This window comes from Diabrotica undecimpunctata, chromosome 2 (assembly GCF_040954645.1).
Source record: "Diabrotica undecimpunctata isolate CICGRU chromosome 2, icDiaUnde3, whole genome shotgun sequence".
In the NCBI taxonomy this organism is placed as follows: domain Eukaryota; kingdom Metazoa; phylum Arthropoda; class Insecta; order Coleoptera; family Chrysomelidae; genus Diabrotica; species Diabrotica undecimpunctata.
In genome coordinates this window covers 28,239,192-28,258,211 of record NC_092804.1, presented here as the reverse complement: position 1 = coordinate 28,258,211, position 19,020 = coordinate 28,239,192, and the positions used below count along the sequence as shown (strand labels likewise).

General features: G+C 33.4%; 1 protein-coding gene across 3 annotated transcripts in view; it reads right to left on the bottom strand.

The window, feature by feature from the left end:
• The window catches only part of LOC140434370 (homeotic protein ultrabithorax-like), a 725,804-nt gene that overhangs the window by 297,345 nt on the left and 409,439 nt on the right, over positions 1-19,020 (bottom strand). For 2 of the 3 annotated variants that reach the window (XR_011950051.1, XM_072522555.1), the window contains exon 2: positions 9,755-9,769. The exons of the other annotated variant lie outside the window; for it this stretch is intronic. Coding sequence is in view for 1 of the 2 variants with exons in the window: in XM_072522555.1 (XP_072378656.1) it covers positions 9,755-9,769 (15 nt within the window). In the remaining variant the exon portion in view is untranslated. The remainder of the gene's footprint in view (positions 1-9,754; positions 9,770-19,020) is intronic. 3 annotated transcript variants of the gene reach the window in all.

Genomic DNA, 19,020 nt, shown 5'->3' with positions numbered 1-19,020 from the left:
CAATCGGCACGCCTGCTTGATGCACAGAAAAATTACCGCAAATTATCTAAGTAGAAGATAAACTTGACCATTAAACTACGTTTAAACATCACGTAGTCGACTCCCCGCGTTCATCCATCTCTTTCTCTCCAAACGCTTTCTCTGTCTGCTCTCTGCGGCGATTGACAAAATATCGAAAGTCATTCCTACTCTTGAGGAGGAATCTATTTGCCATCATTGCTGGACACCTTCATATTATTATAAATATACAGTGAATGTTGCAAAACAGCAAGTTTAATATTGGTAGAAAAAGGACAATTAACAACAAAAATGTTGATTGAGCCCTTACATCATTTGAGTTGTATTTCAATTTCAATTCAGACATTTGCGCCACAGTCAGACTCTGCGCCATACCAATTGGTTTACTTTTTTGGCTTGCCATTCAAGTGCTTGAAAATAAATTAAATCTGAACATAAACTATGATAGTACCGCTTTATTTTAAATTTAGCCAATTGGCAGCAGTACGACAAAAAAAGTATAGATATATGTATGGATATGGATGTACGCGATTGTGATGGATAAATTTATGAATAAAGCGAAGAAAAATAACATTCAGAGATTGAAATCATTCACAGACAATATGTTATACTAAGTTGTTAGCATTTGAAACATTTTTATTAGCAATTTTAGACAAAAAAGCTTTTAATAAGAATTTCTGCATCGCCTAAAATCTTGAAGGCAACTGTTAGGTACCGAAGTTGTTTACGATGTTTATGAGAAAGTATGAATGTTATGTTTTCCAGAAGTAAAATATCTTTATTTTTGAAAATATCCTTAATTATTATGAACAAAATATGATCCGAACTAGAAACTATGTTGAAATAAGCAATCTCATCAATTTACTTATTTTCCTTTTCATGAAAATGTATCTTTACTATAAAAGGGTATTTTTTTTTTGTAGGGTGTACTACTAATTGTGACAATTTATGATAGAATTCGAATTTTCTTCAGGCCATCAGCAATAATGTTGTCAGAAAACATGTTGACGTTTGAACAAATTGTTGCCTCAATGGTAGATCTTATTAAAAAAATCTTTTTCTATCTTTCTATCTCCCGTTAATGTCTAAGTCCCGTTAGATGACAGAGCAAAACTCACGAGCCCCTAACATAAACCTTTATTATTGCTATGTGTACATAAAATTTGGTTTGAAAATGGCTTTTATTAATTTGGTTTTAAAATCCATGCCACTGTATCTTTAATTAGATTATTTTGTATGAACGGCAATAGATTATTTTATATAAATGTGCAATAAGAATTTTTGATAATATGCTTTGATAATGGACAACTTTAACTACTGATGAGCACTATAGACCTCTTAGGACGAGTGGAAAGGTGGTTAAATGCTCACTCATATTAAATCAAACCTAACATTCAACCTCGTACCCTCTTTGAAAAGCATTTTTTCGAGAAAGTTATTTTCAATACTGTTGTAACTTTTTATTTACTATTTTCATTAGAGTTGATTATTATTGTTCTTATGATCTTTACTATCAAAAGTAGAGCTGTATTTTCTTTTCGTTTTATAGTGATCTCTAGCAATAAATAAATTTCAATTTTATCTCCACACATTAACAACACTACCACAGTTACATATTTTATACATTCTAACTCAGAACATCGTTAGTTCATGAAACAGTAAAATTTGCATTGTAATTAGGAGGCCACAGTGGTAAACAGAATTCATCTTTGGATATAGGAGACGCGCGTTCTGATTTCATCGTAAGACTTAAGAAGTTAACTAATTGGTAGTGAGGTCGACAATGGAGACAGTGTCCTAAGTCAACAAAACCCCAAAATATGTTATTGCATGGATACGATTCGAAAGTTCCCCAGTGAAGATTATTTTTTCAAAATAAATGGACTTAAAAAGCTTATTGAAGGTTGCATTTTATGGTTATAGATCTCTTCCATGCCAACCTTTTGTTTTTTTTTAATTAATAATAAAAGTTTTCCATGTAGTTCTAATTTACTGAGACTTTATGAACAAAAACTATTCTATTAATAAAAGTCAGTTTGAGAAGACCAATCCTTTTTGAATGTTTTACATATCCTATGGATGATGCTACTACTGGATGAAGTTGATGATTTTTAATGTTGTAAGAGCATAAAAACTTACGAAATTGGTGATGAAAATGGAAGAATAGAAAGGTTGGTCTTTAACATATAAGTGAACTAAGTTTTATTTTTTGTTATATGTTGTTGAACGTTAATCCTATGACTTTTAAAGTAATGTATTTGTTACCGCACATCCAGCGTAGTCCCTTGGGAGGCATTAAGTATCCGTATCAATCGGAGCTATAAACTCGAAAAAATAGACCTGTTTTAAAATCTTTATGGCGAGGGGTCCATAAATATAATTAGAACTAAGTCACAAAAGTCGGTTGCGTAACCGAATTTGTCGAATCGAGCAATTTCTAATCTCCCGAGACAAATTTCGTCCGCCCAAGTCTCGATAACTGAGAGGCCAATAATTCTTTGGACGCCCCTTTGCAGACATTTTATTTTTACATTTTCCAGATAAAGAAACTATAAATCACTAATAACTGAGGGAATGTGATGTAAAGATAAATCGGCGCGAGTATATCCTCTTCTTGGACATTTTTTAGATTTACTGTTTTCGTTTCATGAGCGTACTTGCATCAATTAACAAGGAGACTAGATGTACATAATAAAATATTTGATGATTTTTAATAATAGTAGAGCAGAATGAAATGATCAGAAACAATATCAAAAGGCATGGACGCCATTTCCGCCTTTTGATATACTCTCCAAAAAAGCAACACATCAACTGTTTATTACATATTTTTGCAAAAAATAAAAGTCTATTGACATACGAGTATATTTAATGAAAAAATTTATTCTTTGTACCACATTCTACTACTGAGTTCAAAATAAATATTAAATCTGAAGCCATACTTGGTTCACTATCTCTAAGATTGGATTACGTTATAAATATTTGCTCATTTTATATTATTTTGAATAAAATTTATGAATACTGGAGTACAAAATTAATTGAAACGTAAATGCCCCAGCCACACCAGCTTTTGATAATGCAACTCTAGTTACAGTTACAGAAATGTATGTCAACAATTATTTTAAACAATTACACAATATTTAAAGTTTTAAAATGGAGTAATATTACTGAAAAATAGATAGATATTTATGAAAATGAATTTGTGGGCATTCCACCAGAAATCAGTGAACCAGCAAATGGAGTTAGGTGGAGTATTTGTAGCTGCCATCTCTGACTGTAGAATTGTAACCCATTTCATTGGGTACATTATTACCTTTTATTTCAAATATCTCTTCCTTTTTGTACTTTCCGTATTCTTAGCCTCTCAGCTATCTTAGTGTTCATACCTACAGGGTAAGGTTAGGTTAGATTCGGTTACAGGATTTCTTCTACAGGCTCGCATTCCACTGACCGCTTTGTTATAGAATATATTATAGTATATATAGTATAAAAGAATGGCAATTACTCATGGAGTATTGCTGTTTTTCGGCTGAAATTCAATTCTGGCCATGGCATTAAAGTCCATTTTAGATGACACTGCAATTTTTTTATGGGATTTTGATATCAGTGAAAATTTAATTAAACTAAATTTGTTAAAAAAGAATAATAGCTAAGTAATCCTATTTCAGAATTTCATTTGATTAGCTTTATTATTAGCTTTTTTCGTACATTCTTGCCCACAAGAAGGGGGGAAAAAAACGAATTGACGTCAAGTTCTTTTGTCTTCACCTTCATCAGGTGATGTTCACAAAGTTCAAGTGATGTTGATACGGCATAACCTAAGAGTCAAGGTAATAATGTTTTTGGCAGTAACAAAGTAATTGCGCACGATACAATTTGGAATTTGTAGAATGAAAAAAAGTATAGATCAGTTTAGTAACACTAAATATAAACCAAAATTAAATACTGACAAACAAGTTCAGAACATGACCGAATTTTTTCTGTTATTTTTTACTATAAAAAATATGTCCGGAATATAAAAAACGACAAATAAAAATTTAGTTCCAACCAAAAAGCAGTGTACCAAAAGTGAATTTTTCAAAATAATCGAAATGATTTACGCAATATACTAAAAAGCAGAAGAGAATACTGGTCTTTGAAAGATGAGGAACTAGTATTGCCCTCTGCATAGAACAAAACCCTTTAAATTTTGAAAGCTGGTAAATATAATGTGGACCTAAAAAATGATTGCAAGCATTTCTTCAATACCTGTAATTAAGCTACTAATCGATATGTTTCACAATTATACACGGTGAAACTATAAAAATGCACGAAATTAAGATTAATGTGAGATTATCAAGTTCATGGACTAATTTGTGATTGAACACAATGTTTTCTTGGTATGGAAGGGGTAATTATAATCCTGACAGAATGTTAGCTGTTATTAAGATAAGAAGAAAGCCTAAAGATGTAGGTTGTGAATGTAAAACTCTTGCTAATGTTCAATCCTATAATATGCTGCGTCTATCCAACAAGGATACAGAACATCACTAAAAAGAACTGACAAAAATAACTAGTCGCAGAAACTGCCACCAATCTAAGTTTTATGAAACCATGGTATGGACCTGGTCGTATAATCGTTAGGAGATTCTTGGTTTGCTTCAGTGAAAACGGCAGACGAACTACATAAACGTATTGTTTTGGTATTGTAAAAATATCTACCAAGCAATATCCGTTAAAGACAATAAAGGAACAATTCCCTGAAAATTCCGGGAGACTGTTTTCACTGTTGCCACCGCAAAGATTGATAATGTTAACTTGGTTACTGTACTGTAAAGAGATGAAAATCTATATTTTTATGGGGATCTGTGGTAACAGCATTGAAGGCAAACGTGCCTTCAAAGAAAAGCTGCATTAATAATCAAAATGGAGTTGCTTGTGTAAAAGAAGTACCCAAGGTTAAAATTGTCTAAGAGTATTTTGACTGCGCTCCAGCTATTGATATCTACAATCATATAAGACAGGCTTAGCATTGGAACAATTTTGCAACACACAGAATTGTAAACACCGAATGTATGCGTCACTGCTTGGTATTATAGAAACTAATTCTTTCTTAGCCTATAAATACTAAAAAGACTTGGTCTCGCAGAGTCTTTTACAAAGACATTAAGATTATATTTTTATTTTTAAGTACGTATGAGAGTCTTCCGAATGCTGCCCATCACATTTTTACACGTCTGCTTATTTCGGTAGTCTGATTTTCTTTGCTTACCTTGACATTTTGACCCAGATATGTATATTCATCTATATTTAATATACTCTACTCTTAACCTCAAAGATTATCTTAAACTCGATATGCACGCAACTGATAAATGTCTTTATACTGCCGGTATCCTTTAAGTCATGCTGGAAGGACATATCATATAAAAATCGTTGACTTCTTCTGGCAGGATATAAGCTCTGTCCAACTGTACTGTCGGAAGAGGTTTCTGGTAGGACAAACCACTGGACAGTCTATCATTAATTACATATTTTTATATTTTTTTATATATACCTTTTGATTAATTTTTTACATTTCACACATGACTGTGCTAACTTTGTGTCCCATTTATGTAGAATACAGTTAATCTATTCCAAACAGAACTTAAATTAGATTCGAATTCTTTTGAATTTCTTGTATTTTGACACCTTTTAGAGGTTTATGTAGTTTGTTCTTAGAGTTTCATATATGTTAGTTTTTATTTATATTTTTTGGTCTTTCCATTTAGTCTTTCTTTGCGTATGAGAAGTTTCATTTACAATCACATTTACAAACAGTGGTGCCATTTTTTGGCGGATTCTTGGTCTGTTCATTTTTTTCATCTTTTGTTGATATCTTTAGCGTGTTCACCACTTTCCTTGCAACCGCAACCCCGCACATTATCTCGCAACGATTGAGCAAAAGTGTCATCATGACACTAAGTTTATGAGTGTCCTGAGCCTACTTCCTAGTAGTTGGGACTACTAAGTGTTACAGTGTTCATCGTTTACTCCACGTAGCATTCTTTTCGATCTTATGAATTCATGAAATTAACATTTTTTAAAAATTGTTTTCGTTGTCTACTTTTCCTTGGTCTTAATATCATTCTACATAAAATGGTGTACTGACCTATTTTTAAAATAATAACAATAGCAAAATATACAAGATAAAGCGAAGTTCCATAATATATGAGACAAAGACGATGATGTTCCTATTAAGTGGAATGAAAGACGGGTAATAGTTTAACAAATAAACGATGATTCCATAAAAGAACATTTTTTCCCCTTTAACTTTATGCTTTTATATCACGATACTTTTCAGGGCAATTATTAAACTATTTTAATTAATTTAGACACGAAAAAATAATTTCTTGTGTTACTAGCTTGTTGTTTTAATTTTTATTATTTATTGACTAGCATTTAGTATAATATAACATCGTAAAAATTATAGTGACTTCTGCTTTAACTGAACTTTTTGTTATTTCTTGTTGGTGAACTTCTCAAAACTTAGTGATGTCTGAAGCTATTTTCTTGTGGCATTTTAAATTAATTACGATTTAAATGGGAATAAGCCACAATTAAAGGTTAAAATACGTTTATTGACGTTTCAATTTCCACAAGTGATGTCTTCTAAAAATAAATGCATTTTACCTATATTATAATCATAAATACTTAATTTTCGAGAATATTTTGAAGTATTTAGCCGTACGCCTCTGTCGGCTGTATGTCCGGACATTTTTAGATTTATAGTTTTCATTCTTTGTTCTATCTAGAAGCTGTGATCGTGGATATCAGGTTTATTATTAAAATGAGGATTCTAAAGTTTCACAGAAGGGGGCTGTTGTTTGTTTATCTGCTCGACAACGGTATGAACGGCAACCAAAAAATTGTTGCTTCGGTGTGGCCTCATCTATAAATATCTAATGATTTTGATTGAAATGCGCTTTTTGAACATTTAGAGCTATACAATTAATATTTTCATTTTCACAAGTTTTTAAAAATTGGGTGTCTGGATTTACTCGTAACAGCAAAAATTATTAAGAAGTTAACCTCCTCACAGTTAACTTGCTTATGGCAATGGTCATCTTATTGGTTTAGAACTAACAATCTCCTGTAAAAATGCTTTTTAACCACAATATCTATAGGTTAAAAAATATTTTCACAATTTTTATTTCAGAATTTTTTAAAAACAATTGCCGTATTAGATATATATCTAAATCTAAAGAATATATGTATATTCTAGAGCAGCGTGAAAACATTAAAGTATATTAATAGGTGGGGCAAAAGTAATCCCTCTATTGAAAAACGCAATAACTTTTGCAAATGGCAATTCGGTTTAGATATTTGTGAAGTAAACTAACACAAAATACAAATCGATAAGCCATGAATCGGTTTACTTCGCAAAAACGCGAAATAATGTTTTCAATTTTTTTGCGCAACAATTCGTCAGTTGTGTTGGCGCAGCGTGAATTTCGTCAGACACCAAGATCTCGGAACATCGATAATGATTTGAAGATGTTCTCTTACAAAATACAGACAGTGCATCAGCTGATAGCTGTCGGTCGCCAAACGCTTCTAATCTACCTTCGAGTCATCCTGAATCTCAACGAAGGAGGACGATTTTTCATCGAAAATTATCATAAGCGATTAGGCTCATTTCCGTCTTAGCGGTTACGTGAATAAACAAAATTATCGTTTCTGGGGCACAAAAATCCCGTGTATGGACCACGAAGAGCCATAACATCCGAAGCTATACTGCGCAGTGTGCTGTTTACGCTGTAGGAGTCATCGGCCATTTTTCATTAAGAACGCTGCAGGCCGTTCGCCGGCGAGTGTGGAGGGTGCGCGCTACACAGCCATGATTACCGAATTTTTTCTTCCTTGGATGAATTGTGACTGGAGAACATGTGGTTTAAACAGGACGCGGCAAAAGCGCATACTGTTCAAGCCACAACTGATAGTCTGAATGATGACCGGCCAGATCACCCGATTTAACCGTTCCAGCGTCTTTTTATTGAGTTTTTTGAAGTCGCAGGTTTACGTCAACAAGCCTCAGACTCTTAAAGCCCTTAAGGAGAATATTTGCGAGAATGCGAGAACATGTCGCCCGAAGTTCTGACAAAAGTGATGGAAAATACAATAAAACGGGCCAGTATGGGCATCTACTCTGGCGGCGACCGCTTGGTCGATATCATTCTCTCGACATGACGGAATAAATTCTAATGAATTAAATAAACAAATTTTATAAGGGGAACCAAAGATTTTCATTCAAAAAACATTACAGCAACAGAATATTCAATAAGATTATGTCGTTGAACCAGTTAACTCGTTGTTGGAACTGCCAAATAAGTATTTTTCAGATATCAATTTGCACTGATATTTTTACTTATACTGGATGACAATCGGGAGCCAGATATTTTTAGAACGCATAGTACGAAGTTTGAGGGGATGAAAGTGGGACAAGCGCGGCCTTACTACCTCTGTAGTAGTGTGCCATTTCAGTAAACATGGAGCAGTGGACGGTAGAACATCACACGTTTGCATACGGTCCGAAATCAAGAATCAGTGATCACTACGCAGCAGCTTTTTCGCACTCACTTTATTATTCGTAGGCGTGGAGCGGTTCCATTTCACAACACCACCTTAGATGGATAAAGAATTTTAGAACAACAGGCAGTATCATGAAAAAAAAGGAACAAGGTCCATATAGAACAGTAAGAACTCCTGTAAATATACAGCAAGTGAGGGATGCCGTCGTCAGAAGCCCTACACGGTCCGCCCGAAAACATGCAATTGAGCTAAATATTAATCGGGAATCGTTTAGAAAAATGTTGCATGAGGACCTAAAATTTCACCCCTACAAATTGCAGATTGTCCAGAAATTAATGGAAAGAGATGTTGAATAACGTGAGGATTTCGCTACGAGAATGCAGGTTCTTTTGGAGGATAACTTAGATCATCATCTTCTAATGAGCGACGAAACTCATTTCCATTTGGATGGAACCGTTAATAAACAGAATTACAGGTACTGGGCTCCTAAAAACCCACGAAATCTCCATCTACGCAGAAAAGGGATAAACCCAAGGAATGTGTGGTTTCAGCAGGATGGGCCCATGCTTCAATCAATATTCTCCGCAACCTGTTCCCAGGACAACTCATTTCACGTTTCGGGGATTTGCCGTGGCCTCCAAGGTCTCCAGACCTGTCAATTTGTGATTTTTTTCAATTTGGGTATTTAAATTTGATCGAGTTCAAGAACGCAATTCTCCAGGAAATCCTGACTATTGATTGAGCGATATTAAAGCTTGTTATGGAGTCATAAAGAGGATCGAAAACTGCATCCAACGTGATAGTCACCATACTTAATTATAGTGTAAACGGCATAATATAAGCTTCATTTTGGTGTTAATAAAATAGTATTTTCTTACAAATTTCTTGACTACCATTTATTTCAAAATCGTCTTATTGCCAATTGTCATCCTGCGTATTAAATTTTTCGAATTAAAATTAAAGAAAAACTTAACAAAACGTGTTATTTTTAGTTATACGCAAAACCAGACCCTAATATTAATATTTTTTTATATAAAACTTTGTTACTAAATCAACATATATTTTGAAAACCCATAAAAATTAATACAGTACCTTTTTGTTACTTTCAGAGATGACAAATTAGTTAAGAAATATGAATCTTGAAAAGAAATTTTGAAAATTTTGACGGAATAATAAAAATTGTCTTGCTTACCTAGCACGCCACCTCCTGAAAATAAGAAAACCAATTAAAAGAAAAACAAAAACAAAAATTTTGATACGGTGGCGTTTTGTAAAAAGCCAATTGAGTTAAAAATTTAAACTAAATTTAAAAAATTTGTCATCTCTACATCGATGACTTATTAAAAACAGATTTTTTTATATTTTATATAATTTTAAATACCAACACCAAAAATCCCAAACTTTTAGAGGAGAATTAAAAATAAAACTTCAACTACATCGTAAAACATAATATTAACAATAACAAACAGTAGAAAGATTATATTCTAGTAACTATTTTCAAACAATTTGTTTATATCAAAAAAATTGCTAATAATAGTTATTTATTGTACAAGACGATAAAATTGTACTTTATCTTCGAGACCGTTTTTGCTCGAGAAGCCAATGCGATTTTATCGTCGTGTGCAACATTTTTTTCTATAGCAGGACTTCAAGTTCAGGTAAAAAATAGAATTTTAAAGAAAATTGTAATTTTTAGCACAAAAATCGCAATTGTGTTGATCCGTTGCTAGGGATATGAATTACTCTGTCAACAAATGTCAAACAAATGTTACGTTTTGGTTTTTGCGGAGAATATTGTTGCGTTTTGTGTGCAAAGTGAATAAATACGAAATGGACGAAAAGAATTGACACAAGAAAAGGAAAACCTGCCATCAGATGTAAAAAATGCAGCGTTGGAAGAAGAAAGTTTATTGTTGCCACAAAAATCTAGGATGATGTATGAAAAAGAATACCAGTCGTTTAAAAAGTGGAAAAGCATTAAGAATATCAATGGCGTGAGTGAAAAAATACTTCTGGCGTATTTTTCTGAAAAGTCGAAGAAAGCGATGCCATCGTCATTATGGTCATATTATTCGATGCTGAAGCGTACGTTGTTGGTGAATGAAAATTGTGACATTTCTAAATTCAGCAAGTTAACCACCTTACTAAAAAACCTGAGTGGAGGATACAAAGCTAAAAAGTCCAAAATCCTGGAGTCAGATGACATTATTAAATTTCTGACAGATGCTCCTGATGACGTCTATTTGTTGATGAAGGTTATTGCTATTTTTGGTGTGCATGGAGCGACTAGGTCCGATGAATTGTATAAGTTAGAGGTGTTTAACGTGGACGACAGAAAATCGGTGATAATCGTTTCATTATCTGATACTAAAACCAAGCAGGAAAGGTCGTTTTGTATTACTGACAAGAAAAGTGGACTTAGTTTCTTGGAAATTGTGAGAAAGTATATTGCCTTGCGCCCCAAAAACGTACCTCACAGTAAGTTTTTTGTAAATTACCGACAGCAAAAGTGCACTATTCAACCGGTGGGGATTAACACTATATATAATATCCCCAAGAAGATTGCAGATTTTTTGAACTTGCAAATTCAGAAATGTACACGGAGCATTGTTTCCGTCGTTCTTTAGCTACTATCTTCGCAAATTCTGGAGCTGATCTAGTAAAAGTTAAACGTTTAGGTGGATGGAAATCGTCATCTGTTGCAGAATCTTACATTGAAGAGTCAATAAGCAATAAGATTGCTGTATTCAAGTGTATACTTGGTGGACCAGAAAATCAATCCAGTACCTCGAATCAAGTGTTTAAGCAAACGAGTACAAGTTGTGATGCTCCCAAAAATAGATATTTCTTATAATGTCAATTGTAAAATTTCAGTTGTTTTTAATCCTTAATGTGTTTGAATTTGTAAATTTTATTGAATAAAAAAAAGTTAAAACATTTTATCTACTCTTGCTGTTAAAGTGTCACTTTATCTACCCTTGCGATTAAAGTGATACTTTATCTACTCAAAACAGTTGTTATACTTTATACACTTTAACATTAGCTATGGAAAAAACAGTTTTGTTCAAAATTATCTCAGCTACATTTTTTATTTAAAACTTTTTTTTACGACGTACAGATTCTTGGTAATTCTTTTTCCCCCTCTACGAAGGGATGTTTTAGGGGGAAGCCGGGGCGTAAAAGTCTTAGACTTTTTTGCACCTTTTTTGGGGTTTCAAAATTGATATTCATAGCAAAATTCAGCTTGTTCGTGACGACTGGAGTATGATCACGCGTATACCGATGATGCTAACTAACGTACTATTTGATTTTAAACGTTTACAATTTCCCGTGGTTTAGGACAATAAACAAATCACATTTAAAACATTTTTTCTACGGCGTACAGGATCTTGGTGAACCAATGTTTTTATCTGACAGAACTTGCAGCGGCGTTCTTCATCGGCAAAGAGAAATCATAATAAAAAAAGACAAAATCTAAAGACTGGAACCAATGCAATGTGGAATACCGTTTTTACCCTCATTATTTGTAGTTTACTATCCCTGAGATAGGCCAGAACTGTTGATTTACGGTAAGCTTGCTGTTCCGTTGTTTGTCTGTAAATCAACACTGTTCAAATGAAGTTGGAAGCTGATGTATAGAAAATAATTACCCCTACGACCCTTCCGTTGCGACTAGGGACAGATACTTCATTATCATACTAATTTTACTATGTAGTAGTCTAACGAAGTTATACTGGAATTTTTATTATTGTATAAATCACCCAACTTACTAAAATTTTGCAACACTTTAGGACAAAGCTAAACTAAACCTTCCATCTCGAACGGACACGCTCCATTAGGCTCGTTATCCAAAAATTAAATATTTATTAATCTCACACTAACATGGGGTATCCACCATGTTCTCTTTTCTTGTCACTATTAATTATTTCTTTCCTAGTTCGAAAGATAACACGACAAAACCTACTATTAACAACTTCTACTCTGTACGCATCTAATGTAAACGTAAAGGGGTGATGATAATTGAGAGTATAATTGCTTCTTCCGTCTAGTTTGGTGCTGTTGAGGGACTAGAACCGGGGAAGTGTGTTTCTATCAGGACCTCGGCACTTTCGCAAAGGTTGAAAGTTTTGTTTCCATCTTCCTTTGATAATATGCCGATATCCCGATGTGGGTCATTTGAGAGCGCTTTTTGTAGCCTGGAAGCCTGCGGGAAATCTTCGATTTCCTCACAGAATGTTCTCCAAGTATAGAATCACCTCTTATAAAAGTAGAAAAAAGGAATATCCGTAAAACGCCAAAAGAAACATTTTTAAGCCAGCGGGAGTGCTAAATCTAACATAGAAGAATTAGAAATAGCGAACTTATTTACAATATTTAATAGTTTTTGGAGCCATGGGAATGATTTCCGGGGTGGAAGGTAAACGTCAAAAAGTAATTTTTAAAGTAAAGTATTTTTAATTAAAACTATGCTTTATTCTAATAAAATATAAATGTTAATTGGTGGATTTGTTTTTAAAAAATGTGAATTTCTAATAGATGAAATTGCTGTAAATGTCCATTTTTATTTATAAGTACGTTTTTACATCTCGAATCACGGATTAGCCGACCTCTATTAATCTGTTCGATCAATAAATATGCATTGAATGTATGATGTATATATGTGATGTAAAAAAAATATGGCGATCACAAAAAGTGCACATCAAAAGGGACCTCCCAAGACGAGAATCCACGTCCGACCTACCAGATTCTACTCCACATTAATACCGCAGGCCATTCATAATCATACCGCATGATCGACGATTTCATACTCGATTATGAAGAAGAGTCAAAATTTAGATAGCAGCACTTACGTATTGTCAACGGTTATTACGCTCAGTGCATCGACGAAAAATTGAGTCATTAATTATAAATTATTAACAATTTTATATGGACCGGTTGATGTGCTCAGCGGCGCATGAGCACTGGTCCATAATTTTCGCAAAATACTGAGAGCAATATTTTTTTGCTTTTTGGGTATTGCATTTTTTAGGTAAGATATTTTGCAGCATACAAATTAGACAATAATTGTTGGTATTGATCGTATGGGTAAGTGGATATTTTAATGCCTAACTGCTACTCGTTCGATGTCAATTTGGGGTAGTATTAAACAAAAAAAGTTTATAAACATAGGATACATAAATAACACCAGATAACGTTTTAAATTCAGAGGTTATTAAACTGTTTTCTTGTTGCATGTTTAAGTTAAATATGATTTTTATAGGATTAAACCACAATTGGTTGTAATGATAACACTAAAATAAGTTAAAGAGGCATTCAATCGATATTGTTGAGAACTGCAATCTTATGCTCATTAATTTAATGTCCAACAGTGTTATTTGTAAATGATTTAAATATTACAAGGATAATTTTTTAAAGCCACGGTACGCAAAAATGCATCATGATTCTTCAGATATATCTGGTAAATATTTAACACAAAATATCTGTATACTAAAAAAAATTCTATTCTATTCTAATTTCTTATCATTTTTTAGATCAAAAATTAAGGAAAATAAAAATATCTTTAATATCTTAATTCACATTTTAGTACTTACGAAGTATCGCTCTTGATCATGCCCAATATTCAACCAAAGCGGTATGATGAATGTGCACAATCGAATCATTTTGTTGGTTGTAAAACAATTAAGGATTGTATGAATGCATAATGAGAACACTGGCAATAAATTCCAGCAATCACGTTTGTAATTACAGGTTGTAGTGCATCCCATGTAATTGTGAACTAGTATTTTACACTGTGCTTAGGCCTGGAGCCAGAATAAATTTCTACCTAAACTGAATTTGACGAAGTAACCGAACGATAATGTTAAATTGCGGTATTAAACGATATCCATCTATGTAAAAAGCGGTAAATTATACTAGAAGTGTGTTGGAATAGTTGTTGCTTGTGTTTATTATCGCGATGTAGATCGAGGAGCTTCGCAAATCTCTATGATTTACTTAACCAAGCAAAGATCTCGTATACAGCGGAACATCGGAAACATGTACCTTACGTAAATAGTGTTATTAAAGGTTGGTTTAAAATTATAACAGTCTTGAGACGCGGATATATTCTTAGATAAGTTACAATGAAAGGTAAATCAATGTGTAATGCCAAAATGTAAACGTCAGTTACATAGTATCAAACAAGAATTACTGAGACTTACGTACCTAATTTTGAGTGTCACTGGTTTATTAACCAGCAGGTATGGTGGATAAGAGACTTGGTAGATAATGGAAAACAAAATAGATAATCTGCTACAACTAGAAAGGAAACTACAAACTAGAGACTTAAAGGATTTTCGACATGGTAGATATGTGGGGGATTAAGGACATGTGTATGCCAGGTGAGTACAGGGGGCTTGTAAATATTAGCTACTGTGATATCGCCAATTTTCACAGTTACCTCGTGGATGTAGTTCTCGGTTGGAAATTAAGGCTGCATTTTCCATGTTTTTGTGTACATATGTTGCTACACCGTAGGCTCTATCGTAGATAGCACCCAATAGGTCATAACCTGGGATTTTTTTCATGTTGAACTCAATTGGACTTTATTTTCTATATGTGTTTCTTGTATTACGACAAGGTCAATATTGTTTCCTTTTAATAGTCTGTGCAGAATTTGGCATTTTGCTCTGTTTATGTCTTCTATATTACGTCGGTAAACCCGCAAACTGGGGCTGAGTTCTTTTTTCAATTGCTCCTTAGAAGGTTTATTTTTTGGCAGTGTCATCTTTAATAACTTTAAAACTTGTGATTTTTTCCTGCTAGGAGATCTTGTGAAATATTGTCTAGTACCTCTTGTGCTAGTTCTTTTAGATTACCTAGGGTGCACTGTGTGACAGAGGTTGTATCTTCAAGAGTGATATAACAAAGTAATTGCAGAAGTTCAACTGAATACAAAAAGATCTGAAAGTTTTGAAATGCATAATGCACTATTATTTATAATAATAATAGACATAATATTGAAGAACAAAATATCTACAAAAAACCATAGGGTATATTGCAGTGGAACCAATCCAAGTAGATGCACTAATGTACGCAGACAATCTAGTTCTTGTAGCCGACAGCTATGAAAAACTAACGAGACGGACAGAGATTTGGATGGAATGAGTAGAAAATATGAAGATGAAAACAAACGAAGAGAAATAAGAATTCTTATTTAATACAATAATAATAAAAAACAAAGAGAGAAGAAAATAAAATCTAAATTAAGACTGTACTGTAAGTCAATTATTCGCACAGTTGTTACATCTGGAAGTCAAATATGGACTCTACATCAGCGGGAAAGAAATAAGCTGCTGGTATTTGAGAGGAAGGTTTTTAGAATGATATTTGGACCTCAAAGACATGAATTGACAGGAGAGTGGAGAAGGCATCCCAATGCTTAATTGGTGACTCTTTATGGTACTGAAATCATCTTCAGACATATAAAAGCTACCAGACAAGATATGCAGGTCATGTGGTAAGATCAGAGAAAGACAGAAGGTCGTCCCAGAAAAAGATGGAAGGCTGATATTGAAGCGCTGATTTATCTAGGATCGGGCAATGGGAAATAGAAGCGCAAGACTCACCCTGAGTTGTAAAGTCAGTCAAGAAGAAGAGAAATGGAAGAGAATGATAATAAATTATTAAAGCAAACCACAGAGTAAAACCATCAAAATCAATGAGAAATGATTGGATATAGTAGTACGGAAACAATTGTTGTACCGTCTATTATGGGTCTTACAAAATTTCATGAACCTGACTCACTCATTTGGTAACGTCAATAGATGAACAAAACTGTCAAATCCTCCATTACTGAATACATTTATTTGTCTGCAATACGTTCTCATGACAAGAAACAGTCAAACTAATTTTTCCATTAGTAAAATAGTTGTGAGTATTTATTGTTTGTCTTCTAACAGTAGTTTTTAATACTTTATATTGAATTCAGTATGAAATTAAAATATTTAATGTTTTTAAGGTTCATTTTCTTTATTCGTGTTCCAAGGTTTATGAAGATTTGAAACATCCCTACATATGAGAGTGACTACATATCATGTAAATCACAGTAAAAAACACGAAGCAAAAATAACAGCTATGGAAATCGTATAACTTTGGAAGTATCGCTCGAAAGACCACCAAAATGTATGCAGATATGAATAACAGATAAAAACCTGTACTGAAAAAAAAAAGAGGAAACCGTGGAACTGTACTAAGATCTAATAAGCAAATAACCAGCACAATTTAACTAAGGAAGTAAATAGAAACAAAGAACAAAGAGAATAAAGAAAAAAAAAAGCGGAGCAAGGAAAAAATAAAAAAAAATCGACAAAAAGAGGAAAGACGACTGAAAAAATGGGGATAATGAATGCATCCTGGAAAAACAGAAGGAAATGGAAAAGTTTGGTTAATGCAAATGTTACTAGACTACTTAAAATGACCAAACCATATTATGAAATAGTTTTTAAATTAGTTCGAAACAAAATATCAGGTTACTGGAAATTTGATGTTTGCATGGGAGACTTTCGAAAACGAGTTATCAGAAGTAAAAAATGAGGCATTCCATAAAGATTGCCTCAAAAGAACTGTAAAGTGTCGCAAAGGAATTATTATTTGGGGGCGCGTGTCATCAGCCAGTCTAGGAAGATATGAGGTGGTGGAAGGCACAATTAACACAGCAATTAAGGTATCAAGAAATTTTGAAAAATAGTCTTGTACCAAGAGCTCATGATCTCTAACAGGACTTAAATTTTATATTCCAGCAGGACGGTGCTGCATGCCTTCCAGCTCTCATGGCCTTTGAACAGTTTAATGTTATTGTGACATAAGATAAAACAGAAATTGTGTAACGATCCGCAGAGAACCGTCGTCGATTTGAAGAGTAAATTGGTGAGTTATTGGACAGGTTTCGACCCTGACATGTGTAAATCCTTATTACAAATAATACCATACAGGATTGGACTGGTAGTAAAGGCGCCTGGCGATGTAACCCCATATTAAAATAGTAATTTCTTGAATTTAGTTCCGAACATTTTGTTTTCACGATTTTCGTTTATTTTGTTGCCAACGCTGCAATTCAGTTATTTTCAGAATTGGTTCCAATGTGTGGCTACGTTAATACATTATAGCAGGTACTGTAATTGCATTGCTTATTCTTTGTTTTTCCTAATGGCCGGCTGTTATTAAAAATGCTTAAAAAATGCACCATATTTCCGTTCTTTATATAATTAACTGCCATTCCTGATTCGAAGGAATCCTTCTGCGGAGATAAAAACCGCGAATTTAAAGAATGCGCAATAAATAACTCAAATAAAAATGAAGGTAACTCAGCCAAATTAATTATATCTGCCATACGGTAGCGTAATTGTCTGTTATTAGCTAGTAAGAGAACTAACATATAATTATAAACAATGATGGGCGGGGTTTCAGTGCGACCACGTGACAAGATGGGTAACCAACCGTTTGTTGTGATGAGGAAACGTTGCAGGACAAGTGCGTTTTAATAGTTACGATTTGCATATTAATAATCAGTTTAAAAATTTAAAAGGAAATCATTTCTCTTTTTCATTGCGTCTCTCATGTCCCGTTCGTCTTATAAAATGTATGTTTTGAAAGGTAATAAAGTGAACTGCACCTTATAACATTTTTGCAGTTCTCGTAATTCATTTATGATTCTATTTTATTTTATATTACTGTATAAGTAGTTAGTGCCTGATATTTTACTAAAATATGCTTATTATATGCTTTTTTTCCTTGATATAATTGCATCAAGAAATTACACCTATGCACACATATATGGCGTTAAATTAGTATGATATATTATAAATTATATATCAATATTTCTTTTAAATTTTAGAAATAAATATAACCAGTAATAAAAAAAAATTGAAAAAATCTTATACAGGTTTTTGAATTTTCTAAGGCTAGCCCTCCACTTGCGATTTGTAGTCGTACGATTGTTTAGGTGCAAAGATTGAACCCATTGTTTCAAATAAAAGTCAATCCATTTGCGACTAAATAATCACAGCGATTAAGAAAACGCAATCATACGGACAAGCATCGATATGCATCCACTTACGATTCTTTAGTCTCGATTCTGAAGCCAACTAAAGGTACGTTTTTACTGGGGCGTCTGTTGCGATCATCGTTGAGCGATCGTCGCTGAGCTGAGCAATGATCGCTAGGCGATGATCGCAAGCAAGCGGAGTGTTTTTACTGAAGCGATGATTTGATTAGTGAGTTTTGTTGCAGCGATGAGCGTATGTAAAAGAAAACAATTATTGTTAAAATATCTGCTAGCAGAAGAAATAGAGGAGGAAGAAATGTTAAAAATGTTAAGTGTTCCAAGATTAAAAAAACATGTTATATTTAAGAAGACACCAAGAATACTTTAAAATTTTGATTTATTAGTAGATGATGTTGAGTTTCCATAGTTCTTCC